The 27878-nt window shown below is 39.2% G+C and overlaps 1 protein-coding gene across 1 annotated transcript in view; it reads left to right on the top strand.

The window, feature by feature from the left end:
• Positions 1-27878, top strand: part of mapkapk2a (MAPK activated protein kinase 2a) — a 42545-nt gene that overhangs the window by 8635 nt on the left and 6032 nt on the right. Inside the window, exons 2-9 of the mRNA XM_061727635.1 lie at positions 19251-19390; positions 24507-24571; positions 25258-25337; positions 25477-25600; positions 25717-25792; positions 25907-26031; positions 27343-27428; positions 27525-27605. Coding sequence (XP_061583619.1) covers positions 19251-19390; positions 24507-24571; positions 25258-25337; positions 25477-25600; positions 25717-25792; positions 25907-26031; positions 27343-27428; positions 27525-27605 — 777 coding nt within the window. The remainder of the gene's footprint in view (positions 1-19250; positions 19391-24506; positions 24572-25257; positions 25338-25476; positions 25601-25716; positions 25793-25906; positions 26032-27342; positions 27429-27524; positions 27606-27878) is intronic.

Below are 27878 nucleotides of genomic sequence, written 5' to 3'. Positions count from 1 at the left end.
TAAGATGCCCCCAGCCTTGGGCTCCTCGATGGTGCCAGGGGGTCCCCACAAAATGATTTGTAATACACAGTAAAATATGTATTTAATATAAAATAATAATAATAAAATAAATATTCTTCTGTAGAAATTATTTAAAAACAAATTATTTTGTAGCAATTACACAAGAATGTTCAGTAACATGTTCAACACCACAAACTTAGTCACTGCTGGCGACATTCATCTATTCTGGCCTGATACTCTTCCCTGCCTTGATGAAAGGAGCATCTAGCGGTAGATGCTCTTTAACTTCTCCATAGATGAGCTGACGAGCTGCAGCTGTGTCAGGAGCTCCGCTGTCCGCCGGAGCGCCCGGCCCGGCACGTCCGCGTGGCCGAGAGCGCTGCTCTTCTAAATCATGAATTATGGTTCCACGTTAAATCGACGCAGAGCCTACGGCGTAAGGTACGCGGCGACGCGCGCCGTATGGTGCGTGTAGCCGCGAACCCTACGCCGTAGGCTCTGCGTTGGCATAACGCAGAACCATAAATCAGCCCTACCACACGCCGGCTGACTCCGTGCTCTCAGCGCATCAGCCGGCCGAGTCCTAACAGTTTCCCCCCTTTGTTGAAATGTCCACATTGCAAGAATTGTCGCCCTGTTGTCATCCCTTTTGGTAAAATGTAACCAAACTTTCGAGCGTTTATGCTTTGTCCCGTGTTTTCCTGCTGGGCGCGAATGCGCACGTGGTGCAACGTGCTTGGTGACGTCATTCACGCCCACTGGAATCGATAAGGGAATCGTTTGCGAAAAAGGCAAACGATTCCAAGGAATTGAAACACTGGGAACCGGTTCTCAACAAGACCCGGTTCTCGATTCCCATCCCTAGTGGTACGGGTGCAAGAGCGGACCGCTCTGCCGCAGAGCTCGGCGTATGCGCTGCGCCTGCCTGCCCGAATTGAAATTTTTTTAATTTCACCGCGCCGCGCTGTGACGACATCTCGGCACGTCCAATAAGAGAGAAAGTTGTGTCCAATAGGAGAGAAGGTGGTGGAGGCTGCGCCGACTCTTTTCCTTGCGCCGCGGTCGCACATACACAATGAAGGGAGTTGTGTCGGTTGCTGTGTCGACTATTTTCTCACTCCAAACGCACCGCTCCAGGTCTCGAATGGAAGCAAGCCGAGACCACCTCTCCTAGGAGAGATCTCGGCTCGCTTGTTTTGTGCCGCATCCGAGCGCGATTGCTGTGTTCACATATACCAAACGAATTGATCTTTAGGGGGAAACGCTCCCTGTTCCGGAACAACTGCTCCAAACGGGACAGGTGTGAAAGCACCCTACGATAACAAAAAAATTACTTTTACACCCTTTACTGATCACCTCACTTGATGAGATTGTAAACGTGCAACATTTTCATCACTTTTCACTTTGTTTTCACACAGATAAAAATTCGAGCGTATCAAATAGTGTTACTGAAAACCACACGAGAATCTCCCCACTGTTTGTCGGTCATATGTATGTGTAGCAGGTGAAAGCATACCCTGTTTTGTGGAGTATACTGGTCTAATGCTATGGAGCTTAAACAGTCTCAATATTCACAAATGGACAGGATGATTCTCAAATGCCTAAAACAAGATTCGCAAATGCCCAGGACAAGATTTACAAATGCAGAGGACGATTCACAGGTGCGTAGGACAAGACTCACAAATGTGTTTCTGATACACACAAACAGATTTAACAGAGTTACAAATGGCTTGTAGTCTGTGGACTTGGCTGCATTTGTGAGTGAATTTTTGACACTCCCTTGGAATGTCTTATTTGAAAAATGGAATGATCGCAACAAATCAGATATCTTCCTTGTTTCAGCCATAAGAACGCACCCCACTTTTTATGAGAAGTTAAATTACTAATCTTAATCGCTTTAATTGTGCAACTACCAATACAAGCCTCTGTGTGTCTCAGAAATACATTTGTGAAACTTGAAATACATTTGTGAATCTGGTTCTGTGTATTTGTGTATATTGACTGTCTTGGCTCCATATGATGCTTGTTTTATTGGGTCAAATATACATTAATCAGTTTTTGTAATTATAAATCTGTATATTGCTTGGATTCATCACTTTTGCCAAATAATTGACTTTGAAAATGAGCATAGTTGCAGATGAGAAGAATGTTTTGACCCTGGGGAAGTACACTCTGATACACAGTCCGGTACACTCTGTCTGGTGATGGGAGTATGTTCACCTATTAGTGCACTTTTTTTTTTTTTTCTGACGCTAAGACCCAAATATCTCAGAAATTTCTCTCCAAAACTCAAACTCTCACTAATCAAGGCTGCATGGGGTTGCTTAGTGTATATTTACCGTAATGTCTAAGATATATGGTACACTATTAGAAAATTCTACAGTGAGAAGCTATAAACGTTTTTGATTTTCACCAACCATTTAGGAGTAACAGTAGTGAGAAGCTTTTTTTTCTCTTTCAGCTGTTCCTTTCAGGGGTTCTCGCAGCAAATAATTTGCATCCATCTAATCCTATCCTCTGTATCAAGTTCTCTCACATCAACTAACTATATGTGTCTTCCTTCAGTTCGGGTAGTTTTTTAATTTTCTAGATAGCGTAAACGGTCTAGGAGTTATTCTTATAAGTACTATCAACAAATCCTGTTTCTGATTACATTTAAGGGGTTTTAACTTTGTGTTAATACATATAACTGCTTTGCCTTTCTATTTATAAAAAAAAAAATCTTATGAGCAGCAAAAGTGTGTTCATCACACAAGTAAATAAGTAACCTATTTTTGACTGAAGAAATAGTTTCCCGTTTTCTAAGTTGGGACATGCCTTAAACCATTTTAGTGTCATTTTTAAATCTAGTTGCTAAATAAAATGGTTTACGTTACTGTGAAATTCCTAAGCTGATTAGACGATTACTCTGTCGATTGTTGAAATGATTAATCGACTATAAAGATAGTTGTTAGTTGCAGCACTAGTGATGACATCACAACACCAGAGCTAAGATGCCAATCTGATTATTTTTCTTGGTTACCGTTGGCAAAGCATGTTAAGCAAGGATTCCAAGATGAGGAAAGGAGACGGCAGGTTTTAATACAACCAGTCTCACCTGAAAGATCATCATCATCATGGGGAAACTGCGTTAAAAGAATTTGAAGCAGTAGCTAGTGCGACTGAGGCTAAAGGACAACACTGAGTGTACATAATCCCGCTCAGCAGGTGTTTTGAACACTAAAGCTGTTCTCGAGACAGCAATAAAGAAAAATAAAACAAAGTAATTGAATTTATAACGCTTAGTGATACTTCTGTAAATGCCTTTCTTTGAGTATAAACTTTTGTTGCATAGGTCAGAGATTTTATATATTTGAAAAACATTTCACTTAAACTATGCAAATGCCTATCTCATTCTTGCACACCCAAGTTTTAGTGGAGGTATTTATTTGTTGTTTATTTGCACATGAACAGCCGTAATCAGTTAAACCCTTTTTTTTTTTTTAAATTCAGATGTAAAATGATTGGATATTTCTGTTCCAAATGTGCAGCAGCTGATCACAGGCCTTCACTGTGTAGAGTCACGGTAGATTTGTTTTACCCACTTGACTTATCTAAAGGTAGTTTAAGGCAGAATAAAGCTTGTAGGTGTGAAAAACGACCTTTCTTTTAGTCTGTGGCATGTACGACATTATTACATGTATTACAGTCCCGTCTTTCCAAGTTTTTGTGCTTGACGAGTAATTTCAATCTGTTAGTCTAAATAAAATGTTGATAGGAATGAGTTAGGGATGACTTGGATTTAATTTAACATTCCTTGATGAGATGGGTGAGCTTTTAAAGGCAGCACTGTTATAATACAGTTAAGAAGACTTGCATAGAGAAGTGGACATTGTAGAATATGTAGCCCTTCTGGGGTGGGGGTGGTTAGGGGAGTTGGGATAGAGGAGAGTGTACTTCATTACTCGGATGTCTGGACAGATGGCTTTGTTTGCACCCACTCTGATGTCACAGCTGAAAGAGCTGCATTTATATAAACACGTAGAAATCTAGACAAACGGACACACTTAACGTAACGTCAGTAATACATTTTTAAATACTGCAGTGTCAAACATGCTTGTTCAACTACTGAGACTTTTGCACTTTTAAGCATTATCCTTGGATGCCAGTTGGACAGATGACACATCATACCGTTAGATATTGGCTTAATAGATTGCTTCTGCTCTGAATGTCCTTGTCTTCTTTGCTGACTTTAGCTGAGTTGGTCCTTTCTCATCTATTTTATTCATTAGGTTTGTTTTGGACTCCAGGAGTGGGAATCTTGCCAAAATGTCGAAGTCACATTGACTTATTAAAACTTTTACCAAGGTTAATGCTAACTCTGCCTCTGGGTAATTTAAACTTTAAGATTAACTTTTATATTTTTCTGTGCTATGGATTTAATTAATTTGGTTACAATAAATGAGATTCATTTTTTGATTGATTAAGGAAATTGTGTTTTGTATAACATGGAAACCTGTGTGTGTGGCAGAATGAATTTGACCTTAAATTTATTATTTTGGATCCTTGAAATATGTTACTGTTGCAAGTTGCCTCATGAAATCAATAGCTTTTACTTTGTGGCTTTTGTCTGAGATTAAACAACATCCATCCTGTATTGATTTTGTCTTCCCTAATGGTCTCCCGTTACAGACCCTCTGCAAAGGTGTAAAGCATTCCAGGTGTTGTCTTTACATCAACTACATTTGTATTAGGGATGATTCAATACTATTCTTTTACTTTCCAATATTCCCATACGTAGGCTTTGGCTACTGGCCAATACTGAGCACTCATCCAATACCAGTTTGGGATTTTTATTTTGTTTAACAAATTAAATTATTAACATTTTCTTCATTTACATCAATGTTGAATAAAGAAATTAAATTCAATGTGCAGTCATAAATATTTAAACACAGAAGGAATTTAGGTTTTTGAAATTTGAACCTATTGGGGGTCCAATTGTCTGTCATTGAGCCAACTGCCTGCACTTCTTTTAGCAGACATGAAATGTAGTCTAGGATAATGAATTCTCAGTTTGTCCGCCATTGCTGTCCGTGGCTTTCTAGCTTTCTTTGGGGTATGCCTTTTATTTCTGGAGAAAGGAAAAAGCTTCAGAGTTTGTTGCTGTGGTTCTTCCCTCTTACCCTTGAACCTGATTAACATATGCTTCATCATGTAATGGTTCCTTAATATGGTTGCTCATGTTTTTCATAGCAACGTTAGACACCTCTGGAAACCATAACCTTGCATTATGCAACGTTGAGGTTTTCCTGCTGGGAATTTCCAGCCTAAACATAATGCCAGTGCTAGATAGCTAACACTATCCAACAACTCACCTGGTGATAGAAAATAGATTTGCATAACCTATTGTGCCATGAAGGAATAATTGTCATTCTATAACAATTGGGAAATGCTCTTAGGGCTTTTTATTGTCACTAGTACTGGCAAGTATTTCTGATACTGCTATGGGTATCAAAACAACTGTAATATGTAGTCCAATAACAGATACCAGTGATGACCCAAAATGGCAAAGGATTGTGTGTGCGTGCCTCTGATCTTAACATCATGTAATGGGGAAAGTGAAATTGCCCAATAAAATTCAGGTTTAATGAATTATATGAATTTGCCTTTAGTAAAAGACAGCAGGGTGTACAGGTTAGATTTTTATTTCAGAGTTAGTTAAATTGTGTTTTAATATGCAGTTAACAATATAAAGTTGGATTTCATCTTCAAATATGTCCTCAATGTCATTCTTTATCTTTACTCACACTAAAGACATTACTGTTGCAAACCTATTTTCTCATCTCACTATTATCACATTAAAAAATACTTACGGTACTAAAACCAGTGGTTTTTCTGTAAAACTTCTTCATTAAAATATTTTATTTTAACCTTTGAAGTACCATGATATATACAGTATCACAGACATTTAATAATGAATGCAGGAAATTGTGTGAACTTGTAAGAACAATAAAAAAAAAAGCCCTAGATACGTCTTTTTAATTGTAGTTTTGCTTAATCTGGAGAGGAACTTGGAGAAATAAGCATCAATACGGTAATGTAATCACAGGCAGAATGATCTAATACTTTGGCTGCGATATTTGTGTTTCTGGGGAATCTGGCTGATAAAATTTGGAAAGATGTGCAATTTGTTCCAGTAGTCCACTAAACTTTCCTCTTGGAGTAAAATAGAGCGCAAAGATTATCATAAATATTAATGTAAATCCTTCTGAAGTTGCACCATTTTTATTATTATTATTCTTATTTTGAATCTTTGATTAAACATTAACATGAAAACAAAGGAATAACTCTGCACATGCTTCACAAGAAGAGGAAGGAAAAGGAGTGAAGAGTGGAAGGAAGAGGTAATTTATGGGACCAGGGAATCATTGCCCCACATCCTTCTATCCTCCTAAGGTGCCTCCCTCCCTCAAGCTTGCAAGCACGCACGCACAGACGTACATTCATCTATCATGCATTCATTTTTCATAAGATTTACCATGTCTGAAAACTGGGTCAATACAACCTCAGTCTAACTGCGACCGTCATTTTTTTTTTTTTTAAACATTTGTTTATTGGATTTTCACAGAAGTATACAAAACAGAGGTAGTTTTTGTAGTTACATGTTTCACCCCAAAAATAAAAAACAAAACAAAAAAAACAACAACATCAGAGACCAAAACAAAAACATAACATATAGGACATACCGGTACTGTATGCCAAATTAAAAAATAATAGTAATAACAAATACAAAAGCAAATATCATACAGACATAAAACATCAGTCCAGAAGTATTACATATAAGATTTACTGTGATCCGTGCCGCAGCGCCCCACCCCTAGCTAGGGATGTTAATAATTAATCGATTTTCGATTAATTGCCGTTATGAAATTACCCGATTAAAATTAACGATTACAATTAATCTATTTACCGTATTTTCGCGACCATAAGGCGCAACTTTTTTTTTTTTTTTTTTTTTTTAAATGTGCCGGGCGCCTTAAGAAACGGTGCGCCGTGTCTATTACCTGAATTACGGTAATGTAAGGCTGGCCATGAGAACGGTAAAGGGAGAAGGGGGCGGGTGAAGCTGAATGAGACCATCCACTGAGCTGTTTAATGCGAAACAGAAGATGAAAACTTTTAAGGATTTGCTTGATGTGTAAAGTGAAATAAAATACAATCAAACTAAGTTTTGCTCCCGCTCTATTTAAATAAGCACACTTATTTGCTTATCTGCAGCGCGCGTGTGTTTTGCATGTCGGAACCGTCCACATTCCCCGGTTAAAGCAGCGGCTGCAGCAGCGCGGTGATGGTCGCTGCTGCAGCCGACTTCCTGGTTCCCAAAGCGGTCCGATCGACCTGGTTCCCGGCCGCTTTAAGAGCAGAGATTTCTGGGGTCTTTCTCAGGTCTGATCAGCTTCACCCTCCGAAATTTGCAGCCAAATCTGTCGGTTACAAACCCGGTACCGGATCCCGACATGCGCGGGTGTGTATTCGCGGCGCGACACACACTGGTTTATGTGGTGCTGGCCGGGCGCAGCTGATGGACAGAAACCTATGGGGATTTTTAAAAGAAAAACTTTGCATAAGACGTTTCCAGTCGGAGTCATTATAAGGACGAATGGAAAGGGGGGGCTGGATGAAGGGATGATGATGATCAGGTGGCTGAGACAGGTCTGGAAATTCGGACTGGAGCTCCTGTCGGATACAAACCCCGGTACCGGCTCCCCGACAGCGCGTGTGTGAGCGGGTCCAGCGCGAGGGAGCGGAGCGGGGAGCGGACCCGGTCCAGCGCGGAGCGGGTCCAGCGCGGAGCGGGACGCGGGACCCAGGACGCGGGACCCGGGACCCGGGACGCGGGACCCGGGACCCGGGACGCGCTGCTCCACCCCGCTGGGGAGAGACGGGCTCTGCGCGGTGGAGGATCCGCACAACGGGGTATGAAAAGTTTATTTACTGTTGTGCAGAAAGTGACTGACACCGAGGAAATTCGGACTGGCGCAGCTGAATTAGTGGAGCTCTTTAATGCAGAAACAGAGGTTTTGCTCCCGCTCTATTTTTTAAATAAGCGCTTGTGTGCTTGTGTGTGCGTTCTGCATGTGTGTGCGTTCTGCAGCGGGTGTGTGTGTTTTCCGGCCGGCGTGTTTTGCGGCACGCGTGTGTGCAGCTCTGCTCTGTAGACTGCGCCTTTTGGGTCGGTGCGCCATATGTATGTTTTAAATCTAAAAATGACACACAAAAATGAGGGTGCGCCTTTCCACACGGTGCGCCGAATGGTCGCGAAAATACGGTATTTATTTATTTTTCGTTTAATTTCACCAGCTGGTATTACGCCCGGACCACATTTAATGCGACACAACACGCTGCCGCCGCGGCGCGCACAGAAGAAAGAGACGGCGGATATGTTTGGTTTTAGTATCATGCTCAGGCAATGAGTCTGCAATGGCCCAGACGGGAGACACATGTAGCTCAGTGCTTAACTTTTATTTTGAATCCACTCTATATTCTTCTGGTTGTTCTCCGATATGCTCCCCAAAATCCTGAATTATGGTTCCGCCTTAAATCGACGCAGAGCCGCCGCCGTAGCCTACGGCGTAGGTTCTGCGTCGTTGTAACGCGGAACCATAAATCAGCCTTCACCCGGTACATACATAGGTTTCTCTAAACATCTGTCCCCGCTACAGTTTTAACTAAAAGAAAATGTTCTCCAATACAGCAGGTCTCATAATTTTATTTTGAACACTGCAGAAACTCTAACTTAAAACGTAACTAGAACTTAAAATTAGCTTGACACAAATGACACTATTATGGCTGCTGCTACTACTAATAGCCTTGAAGTGCACTTTATATTATATTCCTTGTGGTACAAAAATGTCTTTGTTACTTTTGTATCAAATAAATATTTGATTAAGGAATACATTAAAATGTCCTTTGTATTTTATATAAGCAAAAAAAATTATGTTTGTATCTCAGATGGGGGAAAAACGCCGCTTATCAACTAATCGATGATCGATCGATAAGGTTATCAACTATCAATTAATGAAATAATCGATAATTTGCATCCCTACCCCTAGCACAAGTTTATAAAGCCACCATTCCACCGGACCTCACCTGTCCGCCACTATAGGAGGATCCCGACTTCGTACAAAGGTGAAGAATGGACCCCAGGCCCTCCAAAATTTGTCTACAGAGCCATTAAGGGAGAATCTGATCTTCTCCAGTTTAAGATGATATAAAATGTCCCTTATCCAGTGGGTGTATCCAGTGCAAACAAGGCCCCTAAAGGAGTAGGTTCCACTCTCTGCCCCACGCGACCGTCATTTATCAAAGGTTAGCAGCTCCCTCCCGACTATGTCAGAGTAAACTTACGGAAGTTACCGAGTTTTTCCTCAAAGAAAGCGGAAAATTCCACCGGGTCAGATGTTATCATAAATATGGATGAAGTACCTTTGACGTTCGACCTGCCTCTCACTCAGACTGTTAATAAAAAAGGTGACTCGTCCATCACTGAAGATAACTGGTCACGAGAGGACGCATTTCACCTGTGTTCTGAGCTGCACAGCATCCGGACTAAAGCTTCCACCCATGGTGGTTTTTAAACGGCTGACAATGCCAAAGGAAAACATCTCAAAAGAAATCGTGGTTAAAGTCAACAAAAAAGGTTGGATGGAAGAAAGCCTAATGAAGCAATGGCTGACGGAGTGCTATAGGAAGCGTCCAGGCGTTGTTTTTTTTTTTTCACAGAAAAAAAGCACTGCTCATTATGGACAGCATGAGGCCCCACATAACAGACTCAGTGAAAGCTGCCATCAAGAGTACAAACTCAATTCCAGCTGTGATTCCTGGGGGCACCACCAAGTATTTGCAGCCACTGGACATCAGCGTGAACTGAGCATTTAAAGTGGCACTGCGCAGTGGGAGGCTTGGATGACGAGCAGCGAGAAATCCTTCACTAAAACTGGCCGCACTGAGAAGAGCATCTTTCACTGAAGTCTGCCAGTGGCTTATAAATCCGTGGAGCTGCGTCAAAACAAATATTCTAAACCTGTTCAATTCTGACATTGAGGAAGAGGACTTTGATGGGTTTAGTGCGCAGGAGGAAGAAGAAGGCGATAACTGACTTTTCCTGTTTGGTTGCAATGTTCGTGCACTGTTCAGTAAAAAGCATTTGTAATACATGCCGCATTTATTGGTTTTACCATACAGATTAAATCAAACGTTTAAGAAATCCTCACGTGTAATATATTTCTGCGTAAGTATTTCATACAACGTTAGATACCTGGGGCTTAAAATCCAGTGCGGCCTGTACAAGTACAAAATTGATTTCCTTCTAAAATTAGAGCGTGCAGCTTATAATCAGGTGCGCTCTGTAGTCTGGAATTTAGGGTGTTTTCCTACATTGTGTCAGTCCCTCACATTATTTGTGGAAGAAGTTGAGCCCACTCTGCTTTATAGTTTTGCTTTCATTTCTTGGTGTTTATGCAAAGCTTTTTTTAAGACCCTGCCTCAACCCATTCCTGTTGGAGTGATGTCAGAACCTTGACTAGAGCTTTGCAAAACTTTGGTTCTTTTGATTTTCAGCCCGTCTGTTCCAGATTTGCAGATTGAAGTATTTGATCAAAACATATCCACTTTTCAGTTCTCAAACAGACGGCCTTGCGTTTAACTCCTGAATACTAAGGTGTACAGAGAGATTCACGGTTGATAAATCATAAATCCATCACCACCATGCTTGGCAGTTGAGATCTTTGTACTGATTTATTTCTATTTAATTTTGATGGTTCTCTATTCATCCCCAAGTGGAAATTATTTTGTAGCAGTTTGATACAAGTATACTTTTTTCACATTTTTGTTATTTCTACTTCTTTTTTCATTTATATTTTTTATTACTTGTTACTAATGTAGTAACCAGGTCCACAATTTCGTTCGACTTTATGCAATTGACAGAATTTCCTTGAATCCTTAAAAAAAGTACCCCCACCCAAAATGGTACAAATTAAAAAGTGAACATCAGTTGGTTATAAGTTGGATGGTAGGCTATATAGCACAGAGGTCTGTTTTGAAATCTCCAGAAGTGGTCATTGTTTCTTTTGAGTTAATGGGTTTGACAGGGGCTGATGAAGTTGCTGCAGCATTTGCATGTTATGCTGGAGAATTCCCTTGGTAGATGGCAGGGACAGAAACCCGGAGCCCACAGATCAACACCTGGCTTGCAGATGCGCTCCCTACAGTAAAATGTCCAGGATTAAACCATCTGATGTTAATGTGAACTGCAAGCACTCGTGCCCCACCTCTGCTGGTCTGTATGTAATACTTGGTCTATCTGTATCATCACAAAGTCCACGTAGAGATGTGCTGTCTGGAACATGCTCCTGTAGCCAGGTGATACTCCGGATGTCTCCCCATCAGTGCTACAAGCGTATCCATTTTTTTTCCCCCAAAGGCACCTCACACTACCCATAACAATTAAAGGGGGTGAGGAATTGGCTAAACCTTTTCTTACCCTTTCTTTTCCTGCTCTACAGCTACATTTGTAGTAGTTGCTCTTAGGAAAGCTAAATGTGCCACACATTTGTGCCACACAGCAACTTTCTGTTGTCATGCGAACTCATAACATATGTTAAAAGGCACTAGAATGACAACAGAAATGCTTTAAGCATTACAGCATGCAAGTCAGCATTAAAAAAAAAAAAGATTAAAAAAAATTAATTGAAAAAGCTCAGAAGATCCCAAGAACACACAAAAGAGAAGTGTTTTATTCCTGGATGATGATGATGGTGTGTTTAACATGCTCAGGTCAGTATAACCGCTTAGCGTGTTGTCTCGCCGGTGCCTGAAGCCTCGTTGAGGGGAGGGAACGCGGCTCGGGAGGTGTTTTTCACTATGTAACAAGATGGTCTCTTTGGTCATCCTTTCTGGCTTCACCAACATCAGAAGATTTGGCTAATGCGGGACATGGAGCAGGAGGAGGATCCATGCTGAAGTAAAATGGGATTTGCATTGTGACTGCCCAAATGGTGTTGCACAAATATGGCCAGCAAATATGCAACTCCTGCTTTTGTATTCATTTAATGCAAGTAACTTCTTTTGAGGATCTTCAGTTTGCTAATTAGATTATGGTTCTGTAATATGCTGATTCATGACGTCCATGGCTCTGAGAATGACAAGCTTGCAGACATTCTTGTCATCAACAAATCCCACCCATGACCCGCCACCTCGCATCAATTCTGTTTACATTAGTCCTGGCCCGAAATTAATTGTACCCTCAGAGGCGAGTTGTTCACAGAGCCAGCTCAACACCCTACCCCATGTCAATGTAAAAAGTACAGGCGGCATGCTAGATTTGGGTTTTAAATGCGGATTATGCATCAAATATGAAAGAGCTTCTCTGAGACTTAGAGCAGCGTCTTTCTAGAATTTAGTTTAATTATTTAAATTTTTAAACCGTTCTTCTTATATGCTCTAAGTTTTGGCCACTTGTGGTGGCTTTTTCCTGAGTTTTAAGTGAATGACTGAGATGTCACCGGTTCCAATTTTATTTTAACTGAGTACTAGTTTTGGTTCCCTAACCTTTGTTAGCTCCATAATAACTAACATAAGCAGGTTGAAGCTGTTAACTTTCGGATTAAGTTTTTTTTTTTTATTTACGTGGTGACAACGATATAAAAAAACAGCTTTAAAGGCTTAAACTGCTCATGGAAAGTATTCTGTCAGTGGCTTTAAGTCAGCATTAGTAGCATTTGTAAGTGGTGAGGAAGCAACTCTCGCACACATGGGGCTTATCTTTACACAGAGAAGTTTATTTGGAAGGATGTGGTTTGGGGGTTGTCTTAGATGGACAAAGAGCCAGCTAGTTGATTTGTAAATCTGAATACAGAGTAATTTTGAAGCTGATGTGATAATAATACAGGAATAGCATTTGTTTCTGAATATTTGTTTGCTTTTTGATGAACTGTCAATTGAAAGACGCATTCATAAAATTATTTTTAAGTTGTGTTTTTTCAACTGTCATTTGTGTCATTTCCTGTTTGAGTCTTGTGATCAGTTCCTGACAGGGAACCAGGGTGGTTGAATAGTGCTGAATGGTGTTAACGGTAAAGGGAAGTGACTTTTCTCTCTCGCTCTTCCAGAGTTCATTCAGTACGCCTAAAAAGACAATATTTAGACTAACTTAAAGCCAAATTTGGTGATGGATGGAAAAGTAAATAAGTGGGACATTGGTAGCTCAATTAGTTGAGTGCTGGTCTTTTGATCCTAAACTTTCTCAGTTCACATACTAATGTGCATGAGCAAGATGCATAATGCCACACTACTTGAACTATCTGTGTTAACATCATGTTACAAAAACAAATTATTGCATTACTCTGACTGAAATTAGAGTTTTTTGTAACTAAACTAAGGAAATGTGTATTTGGGAGATTTCAAATCCATGATCCTTACAAATGTGAAATATCTTAAGACGTATTGCCAAGAAGTATTGATAAAATAAATAAATAATCTACCTTTGTGCCAAGTTTATCTCAGTCCAACTGAAGTTGAACTAGGCACAACTCCTCAAAGGCGGACTAACACAATCAGATAATATAGATTAAGCCAAATTTTCCGCTGGACTAAACTGGCTGCTCTGCACATGCACCACCATTCCCACCCTGGGCTTTGTCCCTGAAGTATTGGACAGGTATCCAGTGTTGCCATCTGTTAATGCGTTCCTCGGCAGAACACGAAACCTCAGAGGTTGCATATATAATGGGAGTGCTGTATGACTGTGTTGGCATGAATGAATTAATGAGAAATGCATTGAAAGGTCATTTGTAGAAGTTAATGTGGGGCTGTCCTAGGGCTGGGCGATTTTGGACAAAAATAAAATCCCGATTTTTTTTTTTTTTCTCTGAAAACGCGATTTTCGATTTCGATTTCTTTGGTAAAACTACAAAAGACAATTAAATAAATTGTTTCAAATATTTTATCTTTATTTTTAAAGAAAAATAGCAAACAAATTTCCCTATTGGGAATAAAGTGCATTTGAAAGATACTGTAAATCCTCCTTGAGTTTAGTAAAGTGACAATATTTACAATTTTCTTGACCAAACAAAGATGACTAGACGAGCTCTGTCTGTAATGCAGCCAGCTGCAAAAAGGAAAATCGATTTTCCGATTTTCCTTTTTTAACATCGATTGTGATTAATAAATCCGATTTAGATTTAAAATATATTAATCGCACAGCCCTAGGCTGTCCATATTAGGAAAGTTTCAACTACTTCACCCTCTTCTCAGATGGTGGGAATGCATTATGATTTAAAGTTGCTCGTGGAGCTATGATGCTTTGTGCAGTCTGTCAAGTAATCATGGTCTTTATAACTATCGGTGCCATTGCCCTTTTCTGCACCCTTTTACATATACAATCATGCAATGAAAGGGAGAACAGCAGGTTATATTAGGATTCGGAAGTAATGCAGATAGTCCCCCTATAGGCATAGAAGCTGTCACTATATTTATATTTTAATATAGTAACATTGAAAACAAACGAGAGTAAAAGCAAAAATGCACTGAATTTTAATGGATTCTGCCTCAATACTCCATAGGTAAAACTCTCAATGATCACAAATGAATATTGCAGGGCAACCACAAAGAACAGATCTATCTGCGGTGCAATATTAAATGTGTTTTAAAACATAACTGGTGATTGTTTTCATTTATTACAGAGAAATCATTGTTAACCATACCATAAATCGAGGGTCGAAGAACATAACCTATCTGCAAAATTGTCTGATTGGTGTTTTTCACTTTGGGTGACATCACAAGGTGGGCTGCACCTATTCAGCCTGTAGGGTTAGGGTTAGGTTAGGATAGGGGTATCCTTAAAAAATAGCATTCTACAAGAAAACAGTTTTTTTGCTTTCCCAAAAAAGTGAAATTTTCAGATAGGAGGTTATGTTCTTCCCTCTCCCTCGAAATGTTTTTAATAGTTCAACCATTCATTTTGCAATCTTTAAAACTGATTACTAACAAATTACTGTTCTTCTTTTATTTTTTATTATTAGTTCCTGATTATGACTGGCAGAATTATTTAGCAGCTGATACGTGACTTTGATATTGATAAATGACAATGAGAACGCAGCTTTCTAGTCTGTTTATATGCAGGAATGCAGTTCCATCATTCTCATTATATTTGCATTTATTTGGTCTGGTCACCAGCACTCATTTGACCTCTTGCCATTTGAAAGCATTTAAACAATGTTTGCACAAAGGAAAATGAACCATGTTTGTTATATTAGGTGCAAGGGGTTTCACACTGAATCATAAGCTGTCTGGGGTGGTTAAAGAAGGTCAAAGGGTTAGTCATATCAGATCTTTCTTGAGAAAGTCTCAATGGTAAAGTAATTTCTACCACAATAACTCTTAAAAATGTATAACTATCATCCATGTCTCTGCTGTTCATCACAGAGTCTACACTTGTTTTCATGGTATTTTTCATTCTGGATCAGGAAGTGAGATGGCTGAAAATATGACCTGTGTTAGTACAACACATCCGTGTTGTAAAGACGTAGACTTGTCTCACTTCCTCTTCTGTTAGGATACTGCAAACTAGCTTTGAGTCTCCAGAGGTCAGTGGTCACCATAACACCATAACTGTGTATCATTTTGATTTGTGATATCAAGATGTGGGCCACAAATGCTGTTCTTTTGGTAGTTTGTTTGGTTTTTTTTTACCTGCCATACTGTAGATTTCCACATCAAGGGACAAAAAATTATTTTATGTCTAACTGGACACCTGGAGTGCTTTTGTACATACATACACTTAAATTGTGTTGGCCTTGTGGGGATAACCAGATGTCTATAATAAGACTACATCCCATTGACACAAATGGTGCTTTTCCACTGGTACCTACTCAGCCGGACTCGACTTGCCTTGCTTCAGTTTGGCGCTTTCCCACCGGGTGGGAGCCCGACGGGCTTCATCTGCAGCCCGATTGCGCTGAGACCGGCAGAACTGCTCAGCGCCGGACGGGCACGAGCCGGGCGCGCAGCTCTCTGGCCTCTGGCTGACCAGTTCTCCTGGACTCAGGGCGATCGGGCTGCGGATGAAGCCCGACGGGCTGAGTCCTGACAACAGTTCCACTTTCTTCGCTGTTGGTCACTTTCTGTGCTGTGCGGCCCCTCGGAAATGATGCCAGCTTTTGCGAAAGCTCAAACAACAGTGCCAGCAGACACGATACCCCAAGCATCTACAATCCATTCGCAAACTGTGGCGTAACTTGCCCGGTGCTGCCTTCCACTCTTTGTGAAACTGTGGTCTCCATCGGTCATCCATCGCTCCCACGCCGCTCGCAGGCAGTTTCTGTCCATTAGCATGACAGCCAAGCACAACAGTAAACGACAGAGCCTGCCGCCGTGCAGGCTTCTCCCCCGCGGGGACTCGTCGGCTGCCGCTCGGGCGGCGGTTCCTCCGGCGAGGGAGCCGCGGTGAAAGCCCCCGACAACACACATTCGGCGCACTGCGCTATTGGGCGCGCCGCACATTTTGAAAAAAATATAAGGCGTTTATATGCGCCTTATGGTCGTGAAAATACGGTAGTTGTGCTACAACACTAGTTAAGGGATTCCCCTCTGAATAATAGTTTTGAGTGGTCATTCACTGCCTTCATCATTTTCTCAACAGCGCTTATTCGAAGAAGTCATTCAATGGAAACACCGACCTCCTGCAGAGATACCTTTTTCGAGAATTCAGAAATCTTGCGCAAAAGTGTAATGGACACTCGACTATGGATCCTGCAATATTTTTACGGGTTGGCTTTAAAAGACAAGGATCAGATGCAATGATTGTCCTTTTTAAGCAAACATAAGCAAACACATTTTAGAAGTTTTAATTTCCGTTTCTGGTTCAGAATGTTTTTCTATCCCTTAATGTGAGGGTGATTTATTTTTGTTTGAATCCATGTTTGAAGAATTGTTAGAGCTCTCAGCGACTTAAAACCATCGGTTTGTTGCTGTCTGTCCCTACCTTCAATATTATTATCAAGGAGCAGGTCATTGAATTTTCTTTTAATAACATTTCTCTGAATTTATTTAAAATTTTATTGGGGAACTATGGGTTTCCTTGAGCTCTAACAGATGAGTGAACCCCAGTGTTTAAACCATAAAAAAAATTAGAAAAGCAGGGAAAGTTTATCAACATAATACAGGTGGACTAGTTGTAGATATTTAAAATGCCATACTTTTTAACTGAGAGCTGTAATTGATTTATTTGGTTACGTCTAAGAACAGACAGATGAAGTAAATAAACTGCATTGATAACTGGAAACCTAAAGAGGGAAGAGAGCTCTATATAACTACAACTATATAACCAGATTTCGGGTGAGTACAGCTGAATCTGCTCCATGATCTGGTATGGAATCTGTCATTCGAGTAGAAGCCACTGTGATAAGGTGATGACTTGGACCTATAAAACAAAAATTTTTGATTGTTACATATTGATTTATTTGTGCCTTAGAGCAGCAATGAAAAACCTTGTTGAAGGTTGTAACATGAAAACCTCTTAAGTTAATTCAGTTGAATTGCATGTTAGTGTAGAAATATTTTTATTTTCGCTATGTTCATGTAGTTTATTTGTTGTTAATTTATACTTAAAGTTTGTGCTTCTATCTATTGGTCTGAAGGAGGTGTGCTACCAGAGAGCTACAAAACTTAAGATCAAGCAATAGCAACTTCATGTGTTTTTTTGTTTGTTTGTTTTTACTGAACATTACTGCATCATATGCTCTCACAGAAATCATGTTTTCAGTACCGTATCATTATTTTCATTAAAGAATATTGTAGATGAAGGGCTGGGGCATCTGAAACGTGTGTTTTTACTTTCATAAGTTCCAGTTTTCTGTGTTTTTATTCCATAAACATAGTTTCTTGTGTATTCAGACATTTTCAAAGCAAATGATTTGTGTTTGAGCATGTATCAGTCAAGAAAGCAGGCTGGATACTTCTGGCTTGCTGGAATGAAGCCCACTGTTGAGTTATGGCAGTGGGCAGTTTGGAATGTGGAACACAACAAAATGGGCCATTGTCCTTGGCACTTTGATCACCCCCCTCCCTCCACACACACACACAAACACACAGATTTATAAGGTTATTTTAAATTGTTTAAAAATAACGCGCAAGCTATGAATATTACACGCACATCCAAAATTATTTACAATATGTTTTGTATTTTCATTTTTGTTTTTGGTCATTACAGAATTGTTTTTAAAGGTAGAATTTTACAGGCAATCCTCTGCTCTTGCCAGACTTAAATAATTTACTTCTCTTATATGTGCTCTTTGAAACTGTCGGACACTGAGTTCAGTTGTTCCGGTATATATTTAAACAGGCAACTGTTTTTACAACTGTAACTGAGTCAGCTTGTTTCCTGTGATGATCTCCCCGGCATTTAAAGTTATTTACAACTGACAAGGTCGTACAATGTATGACCCTGTCCGTAGTCGGCTTTTCAGCTTACCAAACATGAGTGTCCTGTTTTTAAATACTCAAAATTGAAAAAATCTAGTATAAACTCCCTAATGCATGCTACTTTAAATCACAAGATCACTACAATATTACAGCCATAAACAAATGTGTATATAATAATAATAATTTGAATACTTGTTATTGTTGTTTTGTGTATTGACTTAGTATGACACACAGAGGGAGCTACTTACACAAAAGACTGAAATGGTCAAAAACGTGAACATTTTCATCTTTTTGCCGTCTGATGGCAGCACTGCACCACTTTTTTTTAATGTTTGCTTTTACTGTGAATGAGTACTGGCCTCCAGTTTGTGCTGGGTTTTTCTTTTTGTGTGTTCCCCCTTCACTTTAGTTCAGTACAAGACACCAGTGTAGAACTCAACTGATCATCTCACCATAAGCTCAATCAATGTTTATTTGTATAGCACTTTTAAAACAACCACTGTTTACCAAAGTGCTTTACAGTTAAAATCAAATAAAAACATGGACTACAAAAATCATCATAATAATCATCGAGACTTGGAACAATAAAAACATTTTAAAAATGATAAAGGAATACATAAAAAAAGCTTTTATAGGGCCCTGAATAGCTCAGTCTTTTAAAATCTTAAAAAATAAATAAATATGCTATTATAAGCTGATACTACTTTTCCTGCCGTTTGCCTTTTTTTTAAAGGTGGTTTTAAGAATATGCTAATCAGCTTCCTGCTCCCTGTCTCTGTCCTTCTGCCCAGATGCTGCAGGACTGTCCCAAGGCCCGCAGAGAGGTGGAGCTTCACTGGAGGGCATCACCTTGCACCCATATTGTGCGCATTATTGATGTCTTTGAGAACCTTTATCAGGGGCGTAAATGTCTGCTTATTGTCATGGAGTGGTGAGTATGGTCATTTATGTACAAACCATTAACACCCCAGTGTACCAATTCGCATTAGGGTTTTTGATCAATTACTGTTCACTGTGCCCAGACTAATCTGCATCCTTATTAAGTCTTTTTGAGTCTTTTTACTAGTCTCTTATTACTAGTTTTTTGTCTTTGTGGAGACTTCTGGTTCCACCAGAAGTCAAGTTTACGTATTATTCCAGAAAAACCTTAGTGACGTCATAAAACATTTACTTTATTAGGTTAATTCAGCTTTTTTTTTTTTTTTGTCTTAACTGCCAGTTCTGTAGAGGACATTTCACGCGAGTGTAGGCTGAAGGGGTAATCACTGTCATCAGGCAACATTATTCATTTTTTAATCACTAGTCAGGCATAGTTTTTTGCAAACGTTTCAAAACATTAGTGTTAATCTCCTTTTCGATGCTGGGTGTGAATGTTTAGGAAAATGCTAGGTTAGGCTTGTACAAAGTTTCCATCTTTTATTATGTTAAAGACTTAACGTAACTCTTTAACATTATAAAGACTTATGTTAAAAGAGTGCAGTTTCCAGGTATGTGTGGTGTCACGTTTTTGGTTCTTTGGGGATCTTTGATAATAGATGATGCACAGCAAGGGTCTATTGCAGCCACCCTCAACCCCCCTTAGGTTTCTCTCTGGCTTGAGTTTCCACAACGTAAATCTGTCCTAAAAATGTTTTAAAGAGTTGGAATTATGTATACACAGATGTATAAATATGAACTTGAATCCAAGTACTTCCGGTGTAGACCTAGACAATATATCTAAATGTGTTTTTAATGAAAATTGTAACATTTTATGTATTTTATTTATCACTGGACCCGTTATGTTCTTCTAATATTTGCATTGAGACACACACACACACACACAAACACCATATAGATGCATCTATGTGTGTAAGTGTGAAAACATCTAGGGATTAGAATGCTGACTAGGTCATGCCTTCACTCTACAGAATAGATAGTTTCACTCGAGTTATCTGTAAAGCTCCCCTTCACCACTGAGCCATGTTGAACACAGAGAAGAGGGGAATAAAGAAGCATGTGACCTTGGACAAAAAAAATTAGGTTGTTTTTCTTCAACTGTTGAACCTTTGCAATTTTGGTATTGTCTTTTAAAGGGATATTTCACACACCCCTTCCCTGTTGGATGTGATCAGGTACTTGAGCTGAAGCCAAGCTTAATACCATGTTTAGACTGTGCATCAGTTATAGTAGTTACTAGTAAATGTAGTAAATCTTCTCAGTTATTGGATAAAATGATTAGTCCTGGTCAGATTGCCAAATGTGCAAGTGACCACTTCATGCATTAATTAAGTATTCCCTGTAATATGTCTGGTGTAACTATCTTACTTAAAATGTTTTCCACGTGTTTTACATCGTATTAAAAAGTAGTGATCAACTTCAAAAACTCCCGAATATCTAATAAACCTTTTTATGCTTCCAGGAGGTTTTTTTTTTTTCAGGATTTCGATTATCCACTTATTTGCAAAAGTGTAATAAATGCTTTTTGCAAATTTCCACGTCTCTGGCAGCGCTTGATTTGACGTAGCCGGTCAATCTAAAGTAATCACAATCTAGTTTCCAGCTGTTTTTGACCTGTAACATCACTTAGTCATTATGCATTGAATAAGGGCTTTGCCTCTGAATAAACATTTGAATGATCATCTGCTGCCTTCATCATCTGGCTATTTTCTCAACTGCGGTAGCGGCAATCACAATAATTTGTCAAAGACTAAAGGTGTTTTTTGTCCGTTTTCTTCAATGTTGAGGTTTGCAGGGCAAGATACTTGGAGTTACACTTGTTTCAAAAACGGCCATAAATGGAAAGACCCGACTCCCTGCAGCGCTACTTTTATTGAACTTTCGGTTTAGATTTTCTTTTGTGCAAAAGTATAATAGAATTGCAGCTAGTGTATTGCTCAGCACTCAATTCAAAGTTTTCATATCCAGTTCCTGGTGTTAGAAAGTCAGGAAAGGGAAAGCTATGGGTGAAAGTGAAGTGATGAGAATTTTTCTTTTTAGCAGGTTTATTTTTTGTAAATCTGCTCTATGTGAGTAGCAGTAGAAAATGACCCGTTTCTTTTAAATGAGCTTAGTGAGTCTTCCTTGCTTTATGTTTCCATTTTATTGCACTAGAAAACCACTAAACCTCCATCAACTTGTCACACGTGCATTTAGGTCTGTGGTTACCATAGAAGTGCGGAAGTAATGGACCCGTCTTCCGATATGCTCACATGCAAAAATGCTGAAAGTGATTACTAACTTCCTTGAGAAAATGAAATGCCTATGTTGTGTAAAAAAGAAAAAAAAAAGCACATTTTCTGATGAAATCAAAAGATTTCCTAAAATATCACAGACATGTCAGTGGGCTGGAGATCTTACCTGCCATGAGTCATTAAGTGAGTCTGACCTATATTCTGCAGTGCTGTCTCATGTTACGTAAGGGGTCATTAAATCACAGCCAAATCAGCCTCTCAGTGCGGGAAATGAATGACTGATAATGGCATTACTAATTTGAATACAAAACGTAGTATAGCTAGTTATGGCAGTGGCTAAACAACGGATTTCTGGATTTTGTAGACCACATTTTTGAGGGAGACTATTGAATATTTAAGCAACATGATCATTTTAATTGTTTTTTATTTTGTTGGCAAAGTCAAAATGCTTTTCTTTTTTTCCTTTTTATTTCTAAAATGAATACACTTGATTAAACTGTGTTGAACAATGGGTATTGCTAAACATGCACGTAGGCAAACTCCCTCCCCCTCCAAAAACTTGATTGTATCCAACTTATCTGTGATGGTGAGATGACTCCACATTGAGCTGAGTTATGAAAAAAAAAAGTTGTACGGGTGTTTCGATCGTCTGTTGTGATGGTGGAAGAATCAACATTTATGCTGAGCGTTCACACTTACACCAGCATTCTTCAGAGAAAGATCAGTGTCTGACCATACCAATGTGAGATACATTTGCATAACTGATGATTGTTTGCTGTTCAAGGTTTCTGGTGTCCGTTTCTTAGTTGCAGCATGTGAATAATTTTAAGAATTTGATGTGCGCTGTGGGTTAGCAGGGCTGTCCCTCAGCTGGTCTCGCAGTGACATTGACGCCTAAAGAATCGGTTTGTGGTTCAATGAAGCTTTCAACATACATATGAAATTGGTATTGATGATTGTACTTGAAACTCATAGTCATACTGCAAAAAAAAAAGATTAAATGAAACTTATCAAGTTGTACAGCTTCTCGTACTTGATTGAGGTGACTATTCACTAGATGTGCAACTGACAGTATTTGCTGAGACTGGTTACTTTTTCTAGTAGTTTTTATCTTGGACAGATCTTAATCTTTGCTGTTGTGGCGTTTTTCCTGATTTGTGGCCGTTAGAGAAATATGAAATGTATATCTTGTATAAAAGAGCCTGTTTTTCTAATTTTCGCCATTCTCAAACCCAATTTGAAACACAATAAATATATAATATGGTATCACTTTGCTTGTTAACCTGCTTTAAATCCAAAGCACAAAAATTGAAAACTAAAACAAAAAAAATCAAAAAACATTGAATGTGACAATCACAAACAAGAATGTGACAACCATAAGTACAAAAAAAAAAAACTTTTTGCGTGAGCTGCTACTAATCTACTTGAGTTATAAAAGCACACCCTTGTTGTGGCGTATGCTGCTGTTTGTGGAGGCTAACTTGTTCGTAGGTTTGTGTATTTACCAGTAGCCAATAGCACTAGTGTTGCTGAAAAAAAAGTAAGCCGAATAGAAACTCTTTTAGGAACATAAGGTACTATCAGGTCTTGCGAATATTGCGGAGCTATATTTGCATATAAAGGCCATTTTGGATGTTTTTTTTTTTAAAATGGATGAATATATATATATATATATATATATATTTTTTTTTTTTTTCATTCGTGTATGTACACACACACATAATTCATTCAGAGCTAGGTGATCATAATCAGCTTTTTTGGCAGTTTCGAAAAACAATGTATTTGACTTCCGATACACCGGCGGCGACACAATGGTATTATGCGCCTGTTTTCCAAGGGTAACACTGGGATAGGGGTGATAATGTGAATGTAAGATTGCGATGGCAACAGGCTGTTAAGTGGTGAGATTCATGTTCTAATCAGGTCTGGGGTTTTGAAAGCTGCAGCTTTGACTGAACAGTGGATCTATGTACCTGATGCTGCTATTGATGCTTCACAAAATGCGGAAGGGAAAGTTGATGAGAAACACAAGGAAGGGGAAAAACAACGAAAGCACAAGGGAAAGGAGGAGAGGGGGAAGTTTGGCCTCATGACAGCTTTGTGTTATTCAGCTGAGTGCCATTGCTTCAGGTGTCCTATGACATGTCGTGTAGTTTTTTTTTTTTTTGTTTTTTTTTATTTTCAAACTAAGCGGTTTTATTTTCACCAGTGCAATTGGATGAAGATGTTGATCACATTAAAGCACTTCTCAGTTCAGTGTTGAAGACAAATTTTGCTCAATATTTCAAACAGTTTTCATTAATGTCAGGGGAAAGAAAGGAGACGCACACAGCTCATTGCCGTCCTTGGACTAAATTTGTGTGCGTTGTACTGCAGAAGCATACTTTCTTTTTTTTTTCAACTTCATGATGGGACATGATTGGAAAAAATGGAAAAAAAAAAAAAAGAAGCCAAAAATTAGTTTTGTACTTTACCACCATTAAGTAACAGTTAATTTTCTGAAATAAAAATTGTGTGTGGGCACAGTCTGGAGTAAGCACTTTACTCTAAGGAAAGTGTGTGACATCAGTTGAGAAATAAAATCTGACCGAAAGAATCATCCCAGAAAAAGCAACTCAGCACTGAAGCAGCAAGCCGTTTTTACGCCTTACAGACCACTGACCTTGAGTCTGACATGGCTCAGTTGTTTTGTCAAAAAAACCTAAACGCAAGAGGAAACGGGTAAAAGTTCTGTTGTTTATCTTTGAAAAAATAGGTGGGCTATATTTTAGATGTGGTAGATTTTATTTATTTATTTATTTATTTATTTATTTATTTATTTATTTATTTATTTATTTATTTAATTTAATTTTTAAAATCCCCCCTTCTGTTTTTCAGTATGGACGGTGGTGAGCTTTTTAGTCGAATCCAGGACAGAGGAGACCAAGCCTTCACAGAGAAAGGTAACAACTTATATTATTTTTGGAATTGGCGTACCACAACAGCGACGTTGCAGCATCTAAAAGCGGAGGAACCCCCTTGTCTCTCGTGGATGGGATAATAATAATTTCAAAATATAATAAGCAAAATAATTGCAAAAACAAACGTTGCATGATCAAATTATGGTATGCATCAGCTCCTACATTTGATGTTTTCTGGTCATAACTGTTTGCCGGCATAAAAAACGTGGGTTTTTTTATCGGTTAGCAGAAGCTAAAGTGCCACCGGAAAATGATTTCTACCGAAAACAACTTTTTTTAGGTTCCATCTGCCATAGAAAGGTTCCTTTTGTAATTAGACTTTTTTTTTATGTAATTAAAATTTAATTTAGTCTGAAACGGTGCCCTATTTTATACAAATGTTATTCTTAACGTGTTATTTTTTTTTTAAACACATTTATATAATATGCATTGCATTTATTTATTTGATAGATTATGGTATTTATTAATCGAACCACAGAAAAATAATTATTAGAATAATTGTCCAATTACTCATTAGATTAGTCGACTAATCAATGAAATCGTTTACCCCCAGCCCTAGTGATATCGACATTTGATGCTCCTGGTAGACTGTTGCTATACATGACCAATACCTCTGTCACAATCCATCCATTGTATTCTGTTAAAAGCCATTTGCTTCTTTACTTTAGAGGCATCTGATATCATGAAGAGCATAGGAGAGGCCATTCAGTTCCTACATTCAGTCAACATTGCACACAGAGATGTCAAGGTTTGTTTCACAAATTTATATTATTATGATTGAAGTGAAATGTGTCTGCTTTTTGAAAAGTTGAAGCTTCTTAAAGTTTTTCTAAGATGATTCACATCTATTCTTACTTTAACCATCATCTTATTGAATACTTTGGCAGCCAGAGAATTTACTGTATTCTACAAAGAGGCCCAACGCCCTGCTCAAACTCACAGACTTCGGCTTTGCCAAGGAGACCACCAACAACTCCTTAGATACACCCTGCTACACCCCCTACTATGTTGGTAAGGATTGCCCTCGGTGTTCACTGTCATAGTCTCTCCGGTTGAATCTCATCATTCAGTTGAAAATCACATAATTATTTACCCCCCCCAATTTATTTGCCCTTTTTGGTCCGCAGCGCCAGAGGTTCTGGGCCCAGAGAAATACGACAAATCATGTGACATGTGGTCATTGGGAGTCATTATGTATATTCTGTGAGTTAGTGATCTTCTACTCTTATTCCTTGACCTTGTAGTGTTTTTTTTGTGTATGTTTTTTTTTTTTTAATTGGCAGCAATATCTAATGGCTTCATTATAACTCCCGCCAGGTTGTGTGGATACCCTCCTTTTTATTCTAACCATGGTTTAGCCATCTCACCTGGGATGAAGAAGAGGATCAGGATGGGCCAATATGAATTTCCCAACCCTGAATGGTCAGATGTATCAGAAGAAGGTAAAACTGTAAAATCCTCTTGAAGTAATCATCAGAGATTAGATCCCTATGGAAATGGTGTTCTTTGATTTCAAGTTATCAGCCACTAAGGGAATTAATCAATTAAAAGTTTTTTTCCCATGCTCGGCGCATGTACAGCCGCAGGTGAATGTGCTGCTGCTAAGCAGGTCAGAATAAAGTGATGAAGAAAAGTTAAAATACACTGTATCACCATGCAAAATTTGGAAATTTACCCTTGCAGCACACTGGCAGTGTCTTTTTTACCCTTAGTGCGCTGTAAGGGTTAAGCCTCAAGCCTCAAGGCAAGCCTTCATAAAATGACTTTCTGAAAAACGTGTAATTTGAGCCCTTGTTTTAATCAAATCATCCAGTAGGCGTGTTTCCACTAGCAGCAGTTGTGGGTAGATTTTTCGGGGCCGGGCCGTTTGCGTGTCTCCATTACCAGGAATGGCCCTGTAATGTGGCCTTCAGGAACCTTTTACGGGGGCAAAAAACGGCCCTGTAGTAAGGCAGGGATGTTCTTCAGCCTAGAGGGGCTACCTGGTGGGTTTTCTCTGCTGACTGGGTATTTTCTAAAAGTGGGAAATTGCGTTCAGCCCTCTCACATGAACTTACATCATGTGACCACAAATCGTGTACCGGTACTCATTTGGACCAGAGACATTTTGCTTCGAGTACATATGATGCAGTTGGAGAGAACATGAAAACAACGATGGATGGATGGAGTTGGTTTAGGTCGTGTTGCCATATTACACCAATATGATGGTCCAGCAAGGGATTGCTTTTAATCTCTCTTGCTACGGCTGCGGTATATGTTTAAAAAAATTTAAGAAAAGGAGAAAAAAAACGCAAGTAGAATCCGTTGTTTACGTGTTTCTTCTGCTGAATTCTTCCTTTTCCTTCTTGTTTGATGCTGCTGCCCTTTTGCAAACAGCAAAAAAATGGCCATCACAGCCACCTGGTGGTCAGCTGTGCTACGTCTTCAGTCAAAGGTTGGTGCTGAAGGAGACGACTGGCCCCTTTAGAGCTTACTGTCTGGCAGATTTACCCTGAACTCCTGCTAGTGGAAACGTGCCTAATGTGTGCCCCATGGCTACTTTAAAAGAACAACTTAGTGTTAAGACCTTTCTACAGTAATATTACAAAGAAAACCATAGAAAGATTAACCCTCTGGCTGTTTGTTCCTAAACGCTGCAGATTAGAGTCTTAGATTTCTATAGGCTTTACTATTCATTGCAGAGTTGATCTAAACCCTTAATTTTTTTTTTTGTAAGCTAATCAAATACACCTGCTCATATGCTGTGTTTTTAGCTAAGCAACTGATCATGACCCTCCTAAAGACCGAGCCAACCGAAAGGATGACCATCATGGAGTTCATGAATCATCCATGGATCAATGTACGCATAGTAACAATCTTCATCTTCCTGTTTTACCCTTTTTTCTTTTTTCTTGTCACGTGTAACTACAGTCAAGCATGTTCTGTCTTTCTAAAGCAATCAATGGAGGTTCCCCAGACCCCTCTTCACACCAGCCGGGTTCTAAAAGAGGAGAAAGACGCATGGGAGGATGTCAAGGTGAGAACCATGGTGGTTGTTCTTACCACTGCGTGAGGTTTCATTTAGAAGAGAATGCTGCCACTTGTATCAGGAGAAAAGTTAATTTACTTAGTCAAAGTAATTTACATTGTGCATCCCATACAAGTTAACCTAGAATAGGTGTGTAGGCTCTCAATATGATTTAGTAATGGGGTTTTATAAAATCTTGTTTGTTCTCAATCTAGTTGCAAAATCTGACCGTGAAGGTTACAGATTTGTGAGAGAGGCATTTGGCTGGAGTTGGCTTAGTTA

This window comes from Cololabis saira, chromosome 8 (assembly GCF_033807715.1).
Source record: "Cololabis saira isolate AMF1-May2022 chromosome 8, fColSai1.1, whole genome shotgun sequence".
Lineage (NCBI taxonomy): Eukaryota > Metazoa > Chordata > Actinopteri > Beloniformes > Belonidae > Cololabis > Cololabis saira.
The sequence above is the reverse complement of the archived record's forward strand: the minus strand, read 5'-3'. Positions and strand labels throughout refer to the sequence as shown.